General features: G+C 38.5%; 1 protein-coding gene across 8 annotated transcripts in view; it reads left to right on the top strand.

Moving 5' to 3' along the window:
* DMD (dystrophin) overlaps positions 1–20,673 on the top strand; it is a 1,855,422-nt gene that overhangs the window by 76,622 nt on the left and 1,758,127 nt on the right. The window contains exon 1 of one of the 8 annotated variants that reach the window (XM_034754664.1): positions 5,099–5,430. The exons of the other annotated variants lie outside the window; for them this stretch is intronic. Coding sequence (XP_034610555.1) covers positions 5,400–5,430 — 31 coding nt within the window. The 5' untranslated portion in view covers positions 5,099–5,399. Of the gene's footprint in view, positions 1–5,098; positions 5,431–20,673 lie in introns of those variants that run through there. 8 annotated transcript variants of the gene reach the window in all.

Genomic DNA, 20,673 nt, shown 5'->3' on the forward strand with positions numbered 1-20,673 from the left:
AACACAACCCTTTAATTAAAGCCTTTTTCCTTGGCATTTTTTTTTTTTTTTTTTTTTTTTTTTTTTTTTTTTTTTGCATAATATCCCACCTCCAAGGCAAATAACCTTTTTATTTTTTTTTAAACAAGTGTTTGCCTTTCTGTATTTTCAACAATATAAACAATTTGTCAATAAAGAATAATAAACTCACAACAAGAGTGAATTTTTCATTTTCCTCTCTGTACTAGATGGAGGGAAATCATTTATGCTTTGAACTTAAAGGTCAGATACTACCTACACTATTTGAAAAGATATATTGCTTTAACCAAAAATACTTTTCGTTCAACAATGTAATTGACAGGAAATTGAATATCAGATATGTAGCAGCCACAAAAAGATGATTTAATACCCACTGTTATTTTGTGGGAAATATTATATACACATCAATCTTTCCAAAGGACACATGATAACCAGTTAACCAAACTGGAAATCAGTTTTATATCATGTATGGGAGTAACTAAAAAGCAGTGATAGGAAAGAGGAAAGATAATAACTGCTAGAAGAAGTTTCCTTTTCAGTTGTTCAGCTACTGCTCATTATAGGCCATTAGGATTTCTAATTAAGTATTGAAGATAGAAAATATGCCTGCAAATTTTTATCCCAATGTTGTAATCAGGGAGTAAGACTTCACAACAGTATGTATGACAAACTGGCACCATCCTGTGATCTTACCCGGCCACTGCTTCCATTTAGTCTAATGCAGGGATATTTTTAATGTTCATATTACACATAGTCTATAAGAAGAATATTAATATAATTAAATTTTATATGTAAACATCCAAAGAAAGCAGATTCTACCACAGGACAACCAAGTATAGAGCCCTTTTGTGACAAGAATTATAGATTACACATAGGTTTGTTACACATAGATTATAATATTGTAGTTTGCAATAGTGCTATATATTTTTACTCAGTCAAATAGCCATTATTAATGGAAAGATTTTCCTAGTGGCACTATTAATCATAACTTGCATACAGTCCATTTATTTCTGTCCCCATGCTGGTTTTGTGCCTTTATTGGTCAATGCTGATCATTATAATAGGAACCTAGCATGGGCTTCAATGATAACCAGTGCCTTATTTGGCCCTAACTAAGATTTTCTTTCCTTTTAAATGTTCATGTTTTATGTGGCTTTACTTTTACTTTTAACATTCCCTGAACACACTTTTGTATGTTTAGTTTCCTCTTTTTTAATTATGGTACCCTGGCAGTAACATCATTTTGCAATCATCTTGACATTTGTAATGTCAACTCTGCAGACTTGTGTTAACCTCATTTTGCCATCATCTTAATGTATTAACCTCTGTATAGACCTGCACAGAAATAATTTAGCATTCATCCTGGCATGTGCAATAATGTCTCATTAGACTTGAACTAACAGAATTTTCTCATCATAATTTGCCATCATAATAACCAGGTCTTCACAGATTTAATGTGACAATCTCTTGCCACTGTAACTAACACTTTCAACAATTGTCTTCCAGAGGGAGTTTAAGAGAAGACAATGTAATTAAAAGAGAGGTCCTCAAACAATCCAGTACTCAAAGTGGTTTCAATTGCATATCTTAAATAATAATTAATCATGCCACTATGCAGCACTTATATATATTCCCTTTTTCCATAGATCTCAAAACACTGTACAAAAGTGGGTAAGCATTATTATCCCTATTTTCAAGTTGGGAGAACAAAGCCCAGGGTTCACATGGTGGCTCATTGCCAGTATTTGGAACAGAATCTGCATCTCCTGATTCCTAATGTGTTACTCTACCTATTGGACAGCACTGCCTCCACCATACAATTAACTGTGTTAAAGATGGATGGACATGTACAGTATGTTAACCTGTCAATCATTCATATTTGACATAGAGTAGAATAAAGTGAAGAGTGAAGGGGCCTCAATCCGGATTGGGCATCTGCAACACTACCATAATTTAATAATAATCACAAAATACAGGCCCAATCTCTTTCAAGACAGACAGCTGGATTTAAGTTGACACCATCAGCTAGGACACTTAACATGCAAAATGACCCTACATGAGAACTGAATGTAAGGAGCATAAGCTCACAGTTTAGATGATGTTAATAATAATGGGACAAATCTGCCCCTGTTTCAGGGATCGTAATGTGTCCCCTGTTGAAGGAACTGATGCGGGTTTGCCTCTGGAGATAGGGTTTCGGGCAGTTCTGTCTGTTGTAGTGCGGAGGGTTTTGGGGGCTAGGCCAGACGATCCATACTACCTGGATCCTCTAGTTCTGTGGCTCATGTGAGGGGTGTGCAAAGGGCATGCACAGCTGTTCGAATAAATAGGCTGACACAGCTGAAGAAGCTCCACAGCCTTCCTGTAGCCTCGGAAGGAGGAGGGGCAGGTAGGGAAATAGTCTCCTGCATCTGCCCAGTGCCTAGCCCAACTGCTGAGGCTGGCAAGGTGCTGACATAAGGATTTTGGCCTAAAAGCTTTTTTTTTTTTTTTTTCCACTGCATGAAGCACAGACCAAATTGGGGTGCTGGAATATAAAAATCAGCGCTCTGTACCAATATTGCAATTTCTACAGTGTATTTCTTTTTTAATATAAAAATATACAGGTTTGGGAAACTAAGTAAACATATTGTTCTGCTTTTGTGGTTCCATGCTCAGAATGGTTTTGTTAGTCTTGTAATAAAATGAAAAGATCCCTTATTTACTTTTGCTGCGATAAGGATATGGAAGAACTGTTGTTCTTCTGTTGCTAAAACACAGCTAAGTCTGTCATAACAAGAAGTGAAAAATAGAAAGAATACGAGCTAGCTAATATAAAACCAAAGCAAATGAGAGCTCACATGCTCCACATTAGTGCTTCAAAGATTCACATCCCAGTTTTCCTCTTTTCACTTTGGTGCCGTGATCCTAGAATTCTAACCGCCTCTTCCCACACAGATCAATACGATAGATTTGCAAATATTAACAAGAACGCTGAAAGGGCTTGTTTATGAGCCTGATAGTTGAATGGAGCAACAGACTTGGGTTCCCAATATTTTTCATTCATCGTTGACAACTTTTTAATACAGATTGAATAGTTTTCTGAAGCTATAATCCAAACTTCATATGTATTAGGCTTATACTATCATCATTTTGCCTTGTGATGACATCTATTGTCAAGCAAATGGGTCACTGGTGTTATAAGAAGTCACAAAGGGTTTTAAATCAGTTCCACTTTGTAGGCTACCTATTAATTATTTTTTGAGGCATTTATTAACCGGACAAGTGATACTGCATGTATTACTTTACTTCAAATCTGAATTATGTGCTTTTTTTACTTTGAATATTATAGTAAATTACAATGTTTGAGAAGATCACTGCTCTGTGCTGATTACTACTACACAGTTGGTACTACATAGAATATTGTTTTTTTATTTGGGGACCTGCCCTGTCAAAGAAATTATTCCGTCTGGCCCATGATTTTTTTCCACTCAAAAACATATTTTTCCACCAAAGTACAACTTCATGATTAAAAAAAGCCTGCATTTTAAAGCAGCCCAGAGGCTCAGTGTCTGAAAGGGAAATCATAATTAAAGTAATTGTTTGCCAGGAAGTTAGATTTAGGGCTGGTCTACACGATCACTTAAGTCGATATAACTTACAGCACTCGGGTTGTGAAAACGACACCCCCCTCAGTGGCATAAGTTCCATCAACTTAAAGCGCTGTCCACACCATGCTATGTCAGCGGGAGAACATCTCCCGCTGACATAGCTTCCGCCTCTCACGGAGGTAGTGTAATTATGCCAATTGGAGAATGCTCTACCGTCAGCATAGCATGTCTTCACCAATCGCACTACAGTGGTGCAGATGCATCTATGTAGCTCATTAGTGTAGACATGCCCTTTGTTACTGGTAAAGGCATGTTATCAAGTGAAAACCTTTTTAACATTTTAAAGGAGATGTTTTGTATTAAAAAAGCAATTCCTTGATTTACGGCTCTAGTTTCCTCAACCTTCTTCCCTGCCAAATCCTCAAATTGCTGCTGCTGTCACTGGTGCTCTGCTTCAGATTATTTTCAACATCAGTTCATGACTTTTGGTTCCTGTGAGTTGCAAATTAATCCTTTGGAGTCTGTTTACATGTCCTGTACATCCAGGCTCTTCTGGGCATTCATGTAGCTATCAGAGCAGAAAATGCCAGTTGTTGTAAAGGTTGGATGTGTCTTAGTTTTGAAAACAAAGTTTCTTAAGGATTTATTATCTTCTTTGTCTGTGTGTAATTTTGGATTGATAATCCAGAAATTTATTCATGCTTTTGTATTCATCATAACTTCACACTCCAGTCTTCAGCTTAAACTAAATCAAACAATAAAATACCTATTGCATTTTTTCCAGAATAGATTCTAAAAAATAAACTCTGAAACAAAAGCAGAAAATGACCAGGTTCCTGTGAATGGATTTACAATGGAATTCATGACCTGTTAATGCTGTTCTGTGAGTTACGGTCCATATAATTTCCTGTTTGTGCCCTTTATGGGTCATATTTTGGTTGTGTATAACAAGAGACTGAGTGGCATTTGGCTTTTTATTTTTATGCATAGGAAGGTTACATGCAAACTCAGAGAATTCTTTAAAAAACAAATAGTTTCTACATAAAACCACAATTTCTGCTCAAATTGATGCAATTCAAAAATACTTATGAAAACACCTTTTGTAGGAGACCCTAAAGTACCCCAAATATAAGCTGAATATGAGATTAGACACCGATAAACCAGAATTTCTAATCATCCCCCAAATAGAGAGGAAAATTATGTAACCTACAAAACCTTCCAATCTGGGGTGTGTTTATTGCTGAAACAAAATCTATTCTACAGGGCATGTATTGTAGTTGAACGGAGAGCAGGACTGTATCTGCTGTACTGTACTGCTGTGGATGTTACTTGGAAAGCTGTTAGACATCATTTATATCCATTACACTTGCCATCCTAGAAGCAGAGCCTTATATGTAGAGTTCATACACTGCCCTATTATGGGAAACCAACTTGTTTTGAGGGAAGCATAGTTATTTGCTTCTGCGCAGGTCCTGGAATTTGAAACATCTCGGGGCCTCCACAGAACTCTGGCATTAGTTACTATGTCGGCTCACTGGAAGTCAGGATCGTTCATTTTCCCCCTTACAGGCTCCAGATCTTAGAAGCAGTTATTTTTACACCAAAACTAAAGAGTATACTGAAGAAGTGTGTTGTTTTTTTTTTAAGTTGGTGTGGCTTCTTGGGACATAATCATCATTATCCAGACACAAGCAAAACTCTGCAAAAATTATTGGAGCAGTAAAGTTGAAACATACTTTGCCAAGAAATATTTTGTTGTTGTTTTTGCCTTGAGATTTCACTTCTGCTCACATGCTTTGGTATGAGGAAGTGGAAGATTGTTGTAAGTATGAACAGACTGAAATACTTTTTCACTATACTCACTTTGACGTAATCTGATAATACTGCACAGCCTGCTAACAGCATGCATTTTTCAATGTTTACTTTCCAACTATGAAAAAGCAGACTAATGGGAAAAAAGGAGTAGTGTCTTGTCAGTTTAACTTTTTTTGTCAAAAATAAAAAAAATAAATACAAACCCTTTATATTTAAAGACGTATTCCATAAATTCAGTACCGCTCTCATAGAAATAAAGAAAATACAGTTCTTTCCAGAGTTTCACTACTTAATAAGATTTTTTGAAGGAAACAGACCAGTATCAGAAAAAAAAGAAGCTTTTTCATTATTGTTTTAATAATCTGGCACCACATCAAAGAATTAATCAGTTGCTTTGAACTTTAATGGCATAAGCTGTTTCACTGCCCTAAATTAACATATGCAGTGTGAGATCCCCTCTCATTATTATTAAAGTAGCTGGTAGCAACTAAATGAGGGGGTGGAGGTGCCAGCTTTACTCAAAGTGAGCAGCAGCTGAGCTCCACTCTGCTTTTTTCCAGTGGGAGCAGAGAACTAGCACATTTTCTGTTGGGTTTGTTTATTCCTTTAAAGGCTGTCCTTTCACTTGAACAAAAAGAGGAAATTAAAAAGGATGAAAGGTGGTTTAAAGGGGGAAAAAACAGAATGTAAAAGAAATAAATCAAGTGCCATGGTTAGAAATCTGGTCAGACCTATTCTGCAGTTCTGACTCCTACTTTGTGGGATATCTTCTGAGCCCTGCACTCATCTCAGACCCACGCTTGAACCATTACCAGAGCGCTGATTCCAGAGAAATACATGCTGATGGGTTTTTTTGCATTGCATATGCTGAACCATACAGTTGTTTCTCACTTAAGTCTGATGAAGTTTCTCAAATATAGTTTCAGAGTAGCAGCCGTGTTAGTCTGTATCCGCAAAAAGAAGAACAGGAGTACTTGCCACAAGTATTCCTGTTCTTCTTTTTTCTCAAATATAGTGTTAGGCTTTTATCACGTTTGACAGGAAAGATAGCTTAAAACTCAATTCCATTTTTGACATTTATGACAAGTGAGGGTTTTTTTGTGTGCGCTGCTTTTGTTTAAGGCTAAATCTGGTTCTGCTTCTTGTGCAATAAATAACATTCTTGGCTTTAAATAGATAGCTGTGTCTTTTGAGATGTTTGGACAAGGGTAGATCCAGTATTACATTGAGTGCTGTAGGGAAAATCCTGCACTGGCAGGGGCTGGACTGGATTGTAAGAGCCTGAGGACAGAAACTTTGTTTCCTCTATTTATGTGTAAAGCACCTAAATGCATTCAGGGAACTCGATTAGAAATAAAATAATAATTGCCTTTGCCAATGTCTGTACATCAGATATGGGGCAGATTGCTCCTCCATGAAACAACATATAGAATGGTATTCTTGGGGGGTATCTCTGTGGGGAGCCCCTTGTGGAATTCACCCCCAATTATCCCATCAAGGTGGCAGGGCTGCATGGAGACAGCTGTGTGGAAGAGATAATACAACTCCACACACTGTTATTTTTTCTGTCTAAGCTCTGTTGGGGAGGAACGGGGACAATGTACATCCCCCCCCCCCATATCCCATGCACTCCCCTTCCCAGGCTGCTGAGTTTCTATCAACTCCACAATACAGACCCACTGATTAGCAGGAGAGGGAGATCTGTGTGGCTGGTCTCCTCTCTGTGGATATGGAGGTACAATTCCAGCCCGAGAATGCAGTAAATTAAAGAGACACAAATCTGGACGTTGTGCCACTTTTGAGAAAATATGAATAAAAGATTGGAGTTTTTTTATCAGGTGGCGCATTCATGGCAGAGGCCATTTAAAAAGTCATATGCTTACTTGTGCCACATAGCTGCCCGGGTATCTTCTCTACTACGTACAAGGATAAACTGGTAGCCTCAGACACACTGCTGTGTGATATCTGCTGAGAACTGGAGACATTTAAAGTACCATGTCTCTGTGGTCCTGTCACTTTGTATTTTCTCCTTTAACAGGGCTAGACTTTTTTCTTAACTTTGTCTTCTTTTTAGGATTTTGTTGAGGCCCCTTTTTTGTTATATTCAAGTAAAAAGAAAGGACGTCCACAGTATATTACAGTTGTTACAAAGTGTGTCCAACATAATGTTCCTAAATTTGTTATCCTCTTCCATTGCTCTGAACAGATCATTCGTGTCTTTGAATCCCTTCACTGGTGTCCCCTCTCTTTCTACATCAGGTAGCAAGCTTTTTGTCCTCACTCTCAGTGCTGTAACAAACTTGCCCATAGCTTTGCTCTCTTCTTTCTATTTTCCCTCTCTCCTTTCTCTTTTTAAAAAGCTCCTCCCTTATCCCACCTTTCTTACTCTTCTATTTTCTCCTCTTTCCATTTGGAGCTCTCTCTCCCTTCTCCTGCACCAGATGGCTTCTGTCTTCCTCCTGAGATCCCTCCTTTAGGCACCCTTCTATGAAATCTTTCAAGAGTGACCTTTGCAAAGTCTCCAGTATTCCTTCCCCACCTTGAGCTTGTTACTGTCACCTTGGGTATCCTCTGGTTGTTTTGTCTGTGTTTGAACTATATTGAAACCTCCTTGGGACGGGGACTGTCTCTCCTTATATATCTGTACAGTGTTAAGCACTCTGTCAGTGATCTATAAATAATAACAAAGTGATGGGAAAAAAAATCAGGTATAACAGACTTCATTTAAAAAAAAAAAGCTTAGATTACTCTAGCCTTCATCTTAGAATCCTCTGTCTCTCAGGGACATTAATATCAACCACTATATATCTTTCTATACCAGAACAGACCCAATTCTTTTCTCAGTTATACACATGCAATCACATTGAAAGCAGTGGGGCCAGTTTTTGCCTACAGTTACATCCATGAAACTTTCTTCGCTTCATGGATTTGGACAAGTATAACCGAACATAGAATGCATTACAATATTAGATTCAGTACAATATTTGATCTTGTACACATGTAATAAGGAGCAAATCCTGCCCTTTCCTTTATGGTCACAAGGGGCTACCCTTGCAGAGGAATTAGTGTACAAAAGGGGATTTGGTGTGGTAGGTGGCAGGTCAGAGCAGGGTATATTGGGCTTGAGGAAAGAACAGAGGATCCCCTCTCTCTCTCTCTCTCTCTCATTCACTCACTCCTCTGCCCATTCTCCTCACCCATGCAGCTGTGCAGGCACTCCACAGCCTGTGGGGAAGAATGCCTCCCCAGTTGTCCTGTACATCTGCCAATCACCTAAGCCAGAAACTCAGGTTTTGGGTCAGGCTCAGGATTTTTCCCTAAACAAATAATAGTTCCCTGATTCTTAAGATGCCCTGGTTTCTATGTAAATTGGAGAAAGGTAGGGGCTATTCTAATTTATAACAGCCTGTGGTTCCTTAAGGACCATTAGCCTGCTGAGGATTACTGTAGGTGAGTGGAGCTCAGGCAGCACAAAAGTGAATGAAACTGATGGGGCTGAGAATCTGGCCCATTATTTTTGGTGTCAAGGTCTGATTACATTACTGATTGAGTCAAATATGTAGGATTATTTCATGAGGTAGAATTGTAAAGGTACAATATTTATAAAGGAGATTAACCCTAGGCCAACAGCATTAATATCAAGAGTGAAATTGTTTGAGATTCGAAATTATCCAAAGAGACTACGCATGTATAAATGGTTGTCACTGGGAGCAGGATTAGGTTTGTACATTTGTTATCAATGATTACCAGATAAACAAACTCAGCTTGAATTCTACCAATAAATGAATTGCAAACCAAGGCTGACTGGTTGCGTTTTTTTTTTTACAGTGCTTTTTCAATTAAATGGCACCCCAAAGCCTAATCATCATTTAGAAGGATAACCGCTGTGCTGTGTTGTAGTTAACCACTGAAAAAGACTTCTCAGTAAATTTAGCATAACTTCATATCATTATATTAAGAAGAATCCACTTGTGGTAATGCTGTATCAATGTTAGAGTAAGCAGAACATTACCAAGAATTTTAAGCAACCTTACCTTACTGAAGTGTGTGCTTAGTGGAGAGGAAAAAGAAAAGGTTAGCAGACTGTGGTGTTTAATAACTGCTTGCCAGCTGGGCTATATTAGAGAACATATTCATTAACCTTCGAGGAAAAATACATGGAACAGAGGAGATGGGGAAATACTTATGGTTTTCATTCTGTCTTCAAGTATTAGTTTCAAGTCCTTTAAAGCCCAGTGTTCCAAGTTACTTGCCACATGTGTAACAAATAACAAAGTTCTTAACCACATGTTTGGAAGGAAAGTGCTGGCGTTGAAGGAGGAGTTAATCATAATCTCTCTTGCTTTGATAGAAGAGCCATTTTAATATATTGAATAACTTTTAGAGCATTATGATTACAAAATTTGGGATATTTTTCAGTCCCGTCTATTTCTGATTATTTGCTACAGAAGTAGTAAGTCTCTCTACAGCTCATATATATCACTTGTGTCCAGCCATTTCTGCCTGAGGGAAGAACATATTATTTCAAATAGTAATGCAAGATGCTACATATGTGTATCTACTGTTGTAGGAAAAAATGGATATTATTTGATAAAGAGTATACGTTTCTGTATCATATAATGCAAATGCACAAGAAGACAGAATTAAGGTTGGACGTGCAAGCTTAACTTTGCTTAAATGAACCTTTTTTAGTTTTTGCTTTTAAAGGGTCTCATCCTCAACTGATGTAAATCAGCCTAATTTCATTGACAGCAGAGGATATGGCCATATAACTTTCATGGCAGAACATGTTACAAAAAATATGCAAGCTGAACAGTTTTACTATAAGGTTGTGGGGGTGGGGGGAGGTGGAGAGGGGTTGAGCTAGTTTGTGTTTGATTTTGATTTTTTTTTAAATCAAAATGGGGGGAGGGGGGGAGAAAAAATAACTCCATGCTTATATATTTCAAAGCTCTGCTGTACATAAGAGTCCACCTTGTTCTTGATACATGAAGTCTTGCCCACCCTGCTTTTGTTGAAAGGCTGTATGGATGACTGGAGAACTAGTGGGACATTGAACCACATGAAACAAAAAGATTGCATGAGTGAGATGAGAAGGCAATTCAAAACTTTGTATGTTTGTCTGTCTTAGCTATTTTACTCCAAGTTCTGACAAACAATTGGGAGAAAAGATCCCTTTACCAATAAGTAAAACACTGTACTCTTCCAGCTGAGAGATGAGAAAGATCTCATTCCAATCCTCTAGCCCTCCAATAGTAATCTACTAAAAACAGCAAAGACAATACTTGATATCCTAATATAAAAACCTAAAAAGAGGAGGGGAGGGGGGAAGAAAACCTTTGCCTTTAATAAGCAGAGATGTTATGTCATCCCACCCCCCAGATTGGTTTGTCAGGTTTTAGTTTACTAAATGTAAAAAATATTATTATTTGTGGGGGGAAAAACAATGACTGATTTCACATTTGACCTTGAATACACAGTAAACCACTCAGGTGCCTTACTGTCTGGTTGCATAGTTATGTGCCAAATTCTAAGATAGTTGTTTTGGTGTGTGTTTGGGAGTTTAACAACATTATCCATGTAAGAGACTCTTCAGCTTTCAGACAGTTTAGGTAATTGAAAGAATTTAAGGGTTATTGGAATTTTGACATTTCGACCTTTTATTCTGAAAGATACTTTGATTAAAATGTTGGAGATCTCAGTTAATGGAGGCGTTGCTGCTATTTCAAATATACAGAGTATGCAGTTTGAAGGAAAGCCAAATCACAATGAGAGGGAATAATGATGACCTTGGTTTATTTTTTACTCAGTACATTCAAGTTTTGATTGGATTCTGAACAAGGCAACAGTTTTCTTTCCCAGAAAGCACTGCCATAATCCTAGGAGGCTTGTATTCTGTTATCAAAGCAGCTGGTTCATATTGGAGCATTTTCTTGTGAAGGTCGTGGGCTGCTGTGTGGGGGGAAAAAAAAGAAAGATTTCCTTATTGGACACAACCAAGTACCATCTTTTTATGAGAAAATTTCTGCACTGAGACCTATTACCCTTTTGAACTGGCTAGCACAGTACTGATGATATATAGAAAAGCTTTGTAGAAAGCTACAGGATTCTGCCCTCCACACATACACTTTGATATTTCTCTTGATCGCGTTTGTTATCTCTTTCAATAAAAAAACGATTTATTTTCAAATGGTCCCCACTGAATTTCCTTTGTAAACAAAGTTCATTTCTGAAAGGTGGGGATGGGGGAGCATGGGAACAAAGAAATGAAGTCTCTGATTCTTTTATTAACAAAGACAATATTAGTGTCATGTAGTTGGAATGTTTTCTGTTTTATAGCCTAATTATTGAAGACTCTTAAGGAAAGCTGTAAATAAGCTGATTAAAAAACGTCAGGTAAAATTCTCTGCTGGTATAAATGGGTGAATCTCCAATTAGGTGAATAGACCCAGAAGTAGAATAGCAGAAGTGTTTCAGGTCAGGATGCAGGTGTATTGGCAAAGCTGTGGGGAGAAGCCTGCGCAACCCTTGTTTGCATAATGCAACACTATTAGACCTTACAAATTAACTAAGAGATTAGGAACACAAAATTAACTATTAGATTTAAAAAGAAAAATCAGTTTTCCTCTGAGTTACAATGATATCTGAAATATCACAGTCATTCCTTTAGTTGGAATGGAAAGTACTGTGATATGACAGGTTTCAGAGTAGCAGCCGTGTTAGTCTGTATCCGCAAAAAGAACAGGAGTACTTGTGGCACCTTAGAGACTAATAAATTTATTAGAGCATAAGCTTTCGTGGACTACAACCCACTTCTTCAGATGCATATAGAATGGAACATATATTGAGGAGATATATATACACACATACAGAGAGCATAAACAGGTGGGAGTTGTCTTACCAACTCTGAGAGGCCAATTAAGTAAGAGAAAAAAAAAACTTTTGAAGTGATAATCAAGATAGCCCAGTACAGACAAGTTTGATAAGAAGTGTGAGAATACTTACAAGGGGAGATAGATTCAATGTTTGTAATGGCTCAGCCATTCCCAGTCCTTTAACCTGTCTGGTCATTCAATGACAGACCTGCGGGTGGCTATATTACAACAGAAAAACTTCAAAAACAGACTCCAACGAGAGACTGCTGAGCTGGAATTGATATGCAAACTAGACACAATCAACTCAGGATTAAATAAGGACTGGGAATGGCTGAGCCATTACAAACATTGAATCTATCTCTCCTTGTAAGTATTCTCACACTTCTTATCAAACTGTCTGTACTGGGCTATCTTGATTATCACTTCAAAAGTTTTTTTTTCTTTCTCTTACTTAATTGGCCTCTCAGAGTTGGTAGGACAACTCCCACCTGTTCATGCTCTCTGTATGTGTGTATATATATCTCCTCAATATATGTTCCATTCTATATGCATCCGAAGAAGTGGGCTGTAGTCCACGAAAGCTTATGCTCTAATAAATTTGTTAGTCTCTAAGGTGCAACAAGTACTCCTGTTCTTTTTGTGATATGACAGATGCCTTTCTGTAGTAACTGTGGGTAAGCATTGAGCTTTTAATAGCTCGGACACCTATACAATCTCTCAGCAATGTTCTTCAAAATATAATTTTCTCCTAGAACTGTGTGAAATGCTCGGAACAAAATCCAATCTGTTTTCAGTTTCATTAAGGACGTAAATCTCAGCCCATGTTCACAGGAAGGTTCATCCACATTTTGACCACAGATTCAAACTCTTTCCTAGCCATGTGGCCTTCTTATCGACTCAAAACTTTCCCCAGAGTCTGAGACTCTGTCTTACCTGTTGTCTTCTGTAGAGGTTCTGAAAGCCTTTAATTTTTCATTCAGCTGAAAAGCCTGTTTGTTTTCTTTTTCTGAGCACATGTACAGTCTACCCCTAAAGTTGAACAACACTAAGGGAGGAAAAGATTCATCAATTTAAAAGTGAAGCAAGGTCCTCCCTTTACCCCAAAAAGACTTATGTGAGAGTAAACCAACTAGCATTCCTGTGGCACAGATGGATAGACTGGTTGAAAACTTCTGGGACTGCAGAAAATTTCAACATGTAAGGTGCTCTTATGATTGGGTAATCAAATGGGTAAATTTGATGCTGTCAAATTTACCTGAGGGTTGATTAGAACTGCTCTATTAAAAATATTCAGCAGAAGAGATCAGAGAGTGCAAACCTTCTTTGAATTGAAATTACTGCAATGAGTTCCCCAAAGCATTGTGAACTCACACATTTAAAGTATGCATAGCCATATTAATTCCACTTCCAGTTTTGTATGTTTCCTTTGTGGCACAGTTCTACAGCCAGATCATTCTCTCTGTTTTCTGATGATTTAGGCCAAGTTTGTTAGCAACCCAAAACATTATTAATGTGTTATATTGGATCTGGAAAAGAGCAACATTGATTTGTCTTTCATTCTGACACCATTTTATTCTCAATTTTATTCTCAAACCATGGTTTCCTTCCTCATTAAGTGCTGTTAAGCTATGGTTCCTATGCATAAGAGGTCAAAATAGCTACATCCTTCAGTGCTAGTGTCAATTTTGGACCAGGAGTGCTAGAACACATCCTTTTACAGTAGACTGAAAAATAATTTCTGAAACATTTTGCAAGGGTGATTCCCTCCTGGACCCCACATGAATTACGGGTAAAAATTGGAAGGTGTAAGGGACAATGGAAGGAAAGTTAACATTGTGAAATGTGGCGTGAGTATTAGGAACTATTACTTATAGTGAAACACATTAGACTGTGTCTTAATGGAAAAGTCCTATAAACCTTGCAGAACTTTACTGTAAGTGTTTTGCATCATATATTAATTTAATTCCTGCAATAGAATTCTATAGGATTGTTCAAGACGCCTACAGTAAGGATATCAATCTGAATTAAACTGGGATGTTCTTCAGTTATTTCTGCTACAGTTCAATGCAATACTATTAGTTTAATACCTACCAAATCTTATAAGACTTTCATATATGGGGAGACTAGTCCTCTAGGTGTAGTAGTAGAAGTAACCCCATTTGCCAGACGGATTTAAAGCTGAAGTGGAGGACTTAGGCTAAGTAAGGAACATTCCTGCACTGGCAGAGGGATGGGCTTGATGATCTAATAGATTTTTCCATCACTAATTGCTGATGCTCTGAATAGCCATGCTTTGGTATTTTAAACAGGAAGTACAGGCAGTCCTCGGACTTATGACACAATTGGTTCCTAAAAATTGTTTCATAAGTCAAAACATCGTAACTCGGAACCGCAATATGCTCCATTGCGGGACCAAGTGTCATAAAGTCGAAACCCATTGTAAGTCGAATCAGGGTGTCCATTCCGAAATGTTGTAAGTGCCGTTTGTTGTAAGTCGAACGTCATAAAGTCGAGGACTGGCTGTACCCTTATATTTAGTTCAGTCATTTATCTCTCTCTGCTGCTGTTAAGAAATTACTGATTGAAAACATGCTATATCCTAAAAAGGCTTTAATAAGCATTAACCTTTTGGGATCCTCAGGACAAATTTAGGGTTCTAAATCAAGGGACAGGAGCGGCGTTGACTCAGCACTGAAGCTATGTGAATAAGGGATGCTTGGTTTTCTGGCAATTGCAACAAAATGGAAAAAATAGGTTTGGATAGAACGAGACATTTTGTTGTGACAAAACTGAAATGTTTTGATCACTTTTAAATGCTTTTGATTTTAAAGTAAAATTAAAGGAAATTTTAAAATGAAAAGTCATTTTGAAGGGAAACATTGAAACATTTTATTTTTTTAAATTATTTTAGATTTTTATTTTTTTATTTTTTATGCAATTCAGTAAAACCAATGCAAATTCACAAAATGGTTGAGTGGTGCCAAAACAGCATTTTTTGCCAAAATGAACAGTTAATGTTAAGTGGTGCTTTCTGGCTATTACAGCCAGTTGGGAGTTCCCAGCGTTGTTCTGGCTGACTCAAAATGCTGTCAGGGACTGTGTGCCAGAGAAGAATCTGTTACAGCCCATTAAAAGGTGAAATTTGTGCTCTTGTCTGCAGTAGTTCTGCTCTGCTGGCCAGAGTGGAAGTGGGAGGTGGGAGCACATCTCTTCTCCCTTTGAGATGTCTCATGTGTCTCTTCGTTGTGAGGGATGAGGTATTAATTCAGAAACAGAGCCAAATGGCTTTCTAATATTTTGGCTAAGTTATTTTTGATCTCATAGCTACTGGGCCAACTGCAAATTTGAAAGAAAAATCAAATTTTCTGTGCTTTTCAGGGGTTCATTGCAAATTTAATAAACAAACTGAAAATCAACTGAACTGCTCTCTAAGGCTAACTGTTTTAAATTTTTACTGAACTAAGAATTAGACTGTACAAGTATCAAATCAAGGTTACAATTGGAATTAAGTCAGTAAATCAATGAATAAACAATGATATTGAATTGTGTCACTAGATAATCACGTTATCAAATAGACACAGCCAATAATCAAATCATGAGATTAATGTTGCACATACAGTTCATACAAATACTAACCCCAGGAAAGTAAGGCAGTGGTCATTTTATCACTCAACCTTCAAAGAGGTATTTATACCCCTCCAAAATTCCATGTACCAAGTGACTGCACAGTTGGATCCCTGCCCAGTCTAATTTCCCTACTTTTGATATAGAGCAGTCAGCAATTTTTGCTTCCTCTTTATAGAATAGAATGGTTCCACTGACACTTTTTATAACCCAGGGGGACACAATGTGATTTAAGGTGGGATTCTCTTAGAAGTTGGGTTAGGAAATGATTAATGGTGCCTTTCTAATATAAATTTATACACACATAGTCCTTTAAACACTCATATGTGCTCTCTCATTCACACCTAAAAATGTTGCAGAGAAATAATAATTGGAGGGGAATGTCCCCACACAGTAACAAAAAAGAGAAAAAGATTGCTTCAGGGACAGAGAGGGAAGAAAAGTTCACTCTTCAGCTTGCATAATCTTCAGAGTCAGCTGAGTGTGAGAGTCAAAACTGGGGTTCAGGGGGCCAGGTGGTGGTGTCTCTGATTGGTACCTCATGCCAGTAGCTTTCTCTGGGCATTTGGCTGGTCAGAGCCTCCTTTTTCCATAGGACCAGCCTTGGAAAGTAGCAGTCTCAGCTTTTCTTGGTTTGGTGGTAGCCCAAGGAGAACACAACATCTTCCTCATTTACCTTCACATTTCAGGTTGTGATTCTAGCTTGTTCTACCTATGGCACCTCCTTAGTGGTCTTCCAAGCAAACCAGGGCACCACATGTCTTGGACTCCTGTAGCATGGTGTAGTCCTTGTCAAGCTTGGACAAGCTTAAACCTTGGTGAGTTTGAAAAGTCCCTTTCAATTGGAAGTTACTTTACAATATCTGTCATTACAACTGCAAGAAGTGTGTGTTCCAAAAAATATAAAAAAGCATGGGATAAACAGGAAATGACTCTACAGAAGTTGTTTCAGCTTCTTCCTTTGGGTAACAGTTGGAGGGTAGAAGTGGCTCCCACTTTGTTAGGCCTTGACATATTCCTTGATGTGACATATAGCCCAAAGAATTGTCATTGTCTCTCACCTACATGTACTGCTCACACATCCTTTCACCATTTCTTAAAATACACTTAGAGGCCTCTTTGCAACTCTCTATTGCCCTTTTACCAACAAGGAATTGGAAAACCAACTGTTTGGGGCTTAACTGGGTGAAGGGTTGCCTTGCTCTCAGCAATAAGGGATAGAGACAAAGCTGCCTTAGATCATGTTACTATAATCCCCATTTAAGCTAAAGAAAATTAAAGTTTATATCAGGCCCCATTCACGTGGGCCTATGCTCATCAAATGGTGCAAAACACCCTCGGTTTTTGAATGGCATAAACATTAAAACCATGGCTCCCCCATATGTGCTCTTTCAGCGCTAGCCCCAAAGTAAGACATGGGATGTGTGCATGCTTTGAATGCTCTACCCTTTTAAAAATCACATTCTTTGAAAACCCTATCTAGGCCTATTTAATTAAATTAACATTTAGTCTAGAATATTAATTATAGGTTAAAATCAATTCATTATTTCAAGCTATTGTGAAAGGTAAGGTGCACTAAAGCTAGTACAGTATCAGTAAATATTGTTTGGCTTTGCTTAAAAGATACAAGTAACCAAGCTATTTTGGGTGCTATTAGTAAATTGATTTCTCTGAAATCTGTAGTTCTTCCAAGAAATGTGGCTATTATATCAGAGTAAGAGGAAACTTAATCTTAATAATATAAAAATGTATGTAACGCTTGAAAGACCTTGAATTTAATATTTGTATGAACATGTTGTGCTTTTTGTTCTGTTTGGAATAAAAAAGGATGAGGTTAAAAATGCTACCAAATAGAAACATTCCCAAAATGGTCTCATATTTTTTCTACGTTGCAACTAAAACTGTTGTTATTGTCCAATAAAGAGATGATGCCTTACTTATATAGCAGAAATACATTTGACTTTGCTGTTCTAATTCTTCATATGCTGGTAAATCCTGTTTGTTAGATCCTAATATTGGATTTGATTTGGTTTGTCTGTGATTTTTTTCTTTATCTTTTCTTACATAAAATAATTTCAGCACATTTCCTGTTCTGATTCTTTTAAAGAAGAAAGCAGAGAAGCAGCAAATGCAATAGGTACAATAGTTCTTTCAACTGTATAATTATTTTCCTTCCTGCCAAAATTTCCCTGCACCAAATAACTTTATTACTTTAACTTTTAACCACCCATGCATTTATAAAGCTCAGCAAAGAAGCAATTAGCTGCTTTTGGAAGTAATAAATTGGATATTCTGAAAATGTATTAATCTACAGTATATTAAATTCATATTCATAAATGTTCTGGAAAAGGGGGTGAACAGTGAGGTGGCATAATTTGCAGATGATTTAAAAGTATTCAAGATAGTTAAGCCCAAAGCTGACTGTGAAGAGTTACAAAGGGTTCTCACTAAACCGTGTGACTGAGCAACAAAATGGCAGATGAAATTCAGTGTTGATAAATGCAAAGTAATGCACATTGGATAAAATAATCCTAATTATCATACAATATGATGGGATCTAAATTAACTGTAACCACTCAAGAAAGGGATCATGGAGTCATTGTGGATAGTACTCTGAAAACATCCACTCAATGTGCAGTGGCAGTCAAAAAAGCTAACAGAATTTTAGGAACCGTGCTTAATTTGTAATGAAAGAGGTATCAGGGCTCATGCAATTTTTTTATATTCATAACTGATGCAGCAAGCCCAGATATGCCAGGGCTATGAACTGCCAAGCCTAGAGGGGTTGGAGCTCAGTCTTGGCACATATTAAGCACTGGTTAGGAGCCATTAGGAAAGGGATAAATAATAAGACAGAAAATATCATAATGCCACCATTTAAATCCATGGTACAGCCACATCTTGAATACTGCATGCAGTGCTTTTCACCACATCTCAGAAAGGATATATTAGAATCAGAAAAGATGCAGAGAAGTGCAACAAAAATGATTAGGGGTATGGAAAAAGCTTCCATACGAGAAGAGATTAAAAGACTGAGTCTGTTCAGCTTAGAAAAGGGAGGATATTAAAGAGTTCTATACAATCATGAATGGTGTGGAGAAAGTGAATAGGGAAGTTTTATTTACCCCGTCACATAACACAAGAACCATGGGTCACCGATGAACTTAATAAACAGCGGGCTTAAAACAAACAAAACTTTTTCACACACAACACACAGTCAACCTGTAGAACTCATTGCCAGATGTTGTTGTGAAGGCTAAACATTTTTTAAAATTAGATAAGTTCATGGAAGATATCAGCCAAGATCAGGGATTGGCAACCTTTGGCATGTGGTTTGCCAGGGTAAGCCCCCTGGCGGGCCGGGCCAGTTTGTTTACCTGCCGCGTCCACAGGTTTGGCTGATCACAGCTCCCACTGGCCAGTGGGAGCCGCGATCAGCTGAACTTGCGGACGCGGCAGGTAAGCAAACCGGCCCAGCCCACCAGAGGGCTTACCCTGGTGAACCACGTGCCAAAGGTTGCCGATCCCTGGCCAAGATGGTTGGGGACCCCTTGTCCAGGTGTCCCTAAATCTCCAACTGCCAGAAACTGGGACTGGAGAACAGGGGATGGATCACTCATTAAATTGCCCTGCTCTGTTCATGCCTTCTGAAGTATCTGGCACTGGCCACTGTCAAAGACAGCATGCTTGTCTAGCTGGACCATGGGTCTGACCCAGTAGAGCCATTCTTAGTTCTTTAAGTGCTGGCTTCCCTATGGTGAGTGCTATCTTCCAGGGCTAGTCTTTGTTGTACTGTTGTACTAGTAGCTGCTTGCCATTAAATATTAATTAATTAGTCCAGATTAAATTCCACTAGCTATGAGATTTGAAATTTTGATTTAGTCCCTTCTCATTCTGTTAGTAGTAACAACCCGTGACAGAGATTCTCTTGATGTGGGAAGTTTTATCCGTGTATATGGGGGAGAGGGTACAACAAGCTCTTAGCTTGACATGTAATATTTCCAAGGCAAAATGAAAATCTTTCTTACTGTACAACAGCTTCTTCTCCTTCCTTATACTGATCTACATTAATCCTAGTTTTCATAAAGTTAAACTCAATTTCAGTTGTATAGAGTATATCTTTGTAGCCTCTTCCCTCCACCCCTTCTACCCCTTTCCCATATCCACAGCTCCACTATACACTCTTCTGTGTTTTTGTTTTGTTTTGTTTTGTTTTGTTTTTGCCATTCCTGGAACTTCTTTTCCTGAGGTCTGGATTTACACATTTGTTGTGGGGCCACCATGAGCTATGTATAGGGTTACCATTCATCCGGATTCCCCCGGACATGTCCGGCTTTTTGAGCTAAAAATAGCGTCTGGGGGGGAATTTGTAAATGTTCGGACTTCCCCTCCCCCCCATGCAGAGCGCGCGTGGCTAACAGGGCAGCCGGCCGGATGGTGCCACTTATATGGGGCTCTGACAGCCAGAGAGAGCCCCTCCTCCGCTTCCCCTGCAGCAGAGATCCCTCCCTCCCTCCCTGCATTCGCAGATCGCCTCTGGCAGTCTGGAGCTTCTCCCCCTGTCCTCCTACCCTGCTGCCCAGCGTGCCGGGACGAACTGCTCAGGCCGTTCCTGAGCAAGCTCACAGAGACATTAGGCGAAGGGCAACAACAAGGGGGCCAGGGGGTCGGAGAAGGGGCAGGGAGGTTTTGGAAGGGACAGTCAAGAGACGGGGGGGGTCGGGAGTTCGGGGGGGCTTTCTGGGGGGGGG

The sequence above is a fragment of the Trachemys scripta genome, chromosome 1 (genome assembly GCF_013100865.1).
Source record: "Trachemys scripta elegans isolate TJP31775 chromosome 1, CAS_Tse_1.0, whole genome shotgun sequence".
Taxonomy (NCBI): Eukaryota; Metazoa; Chordata; order Testudines; family Emydidae; genus Trachemys; species Trachemys scripta.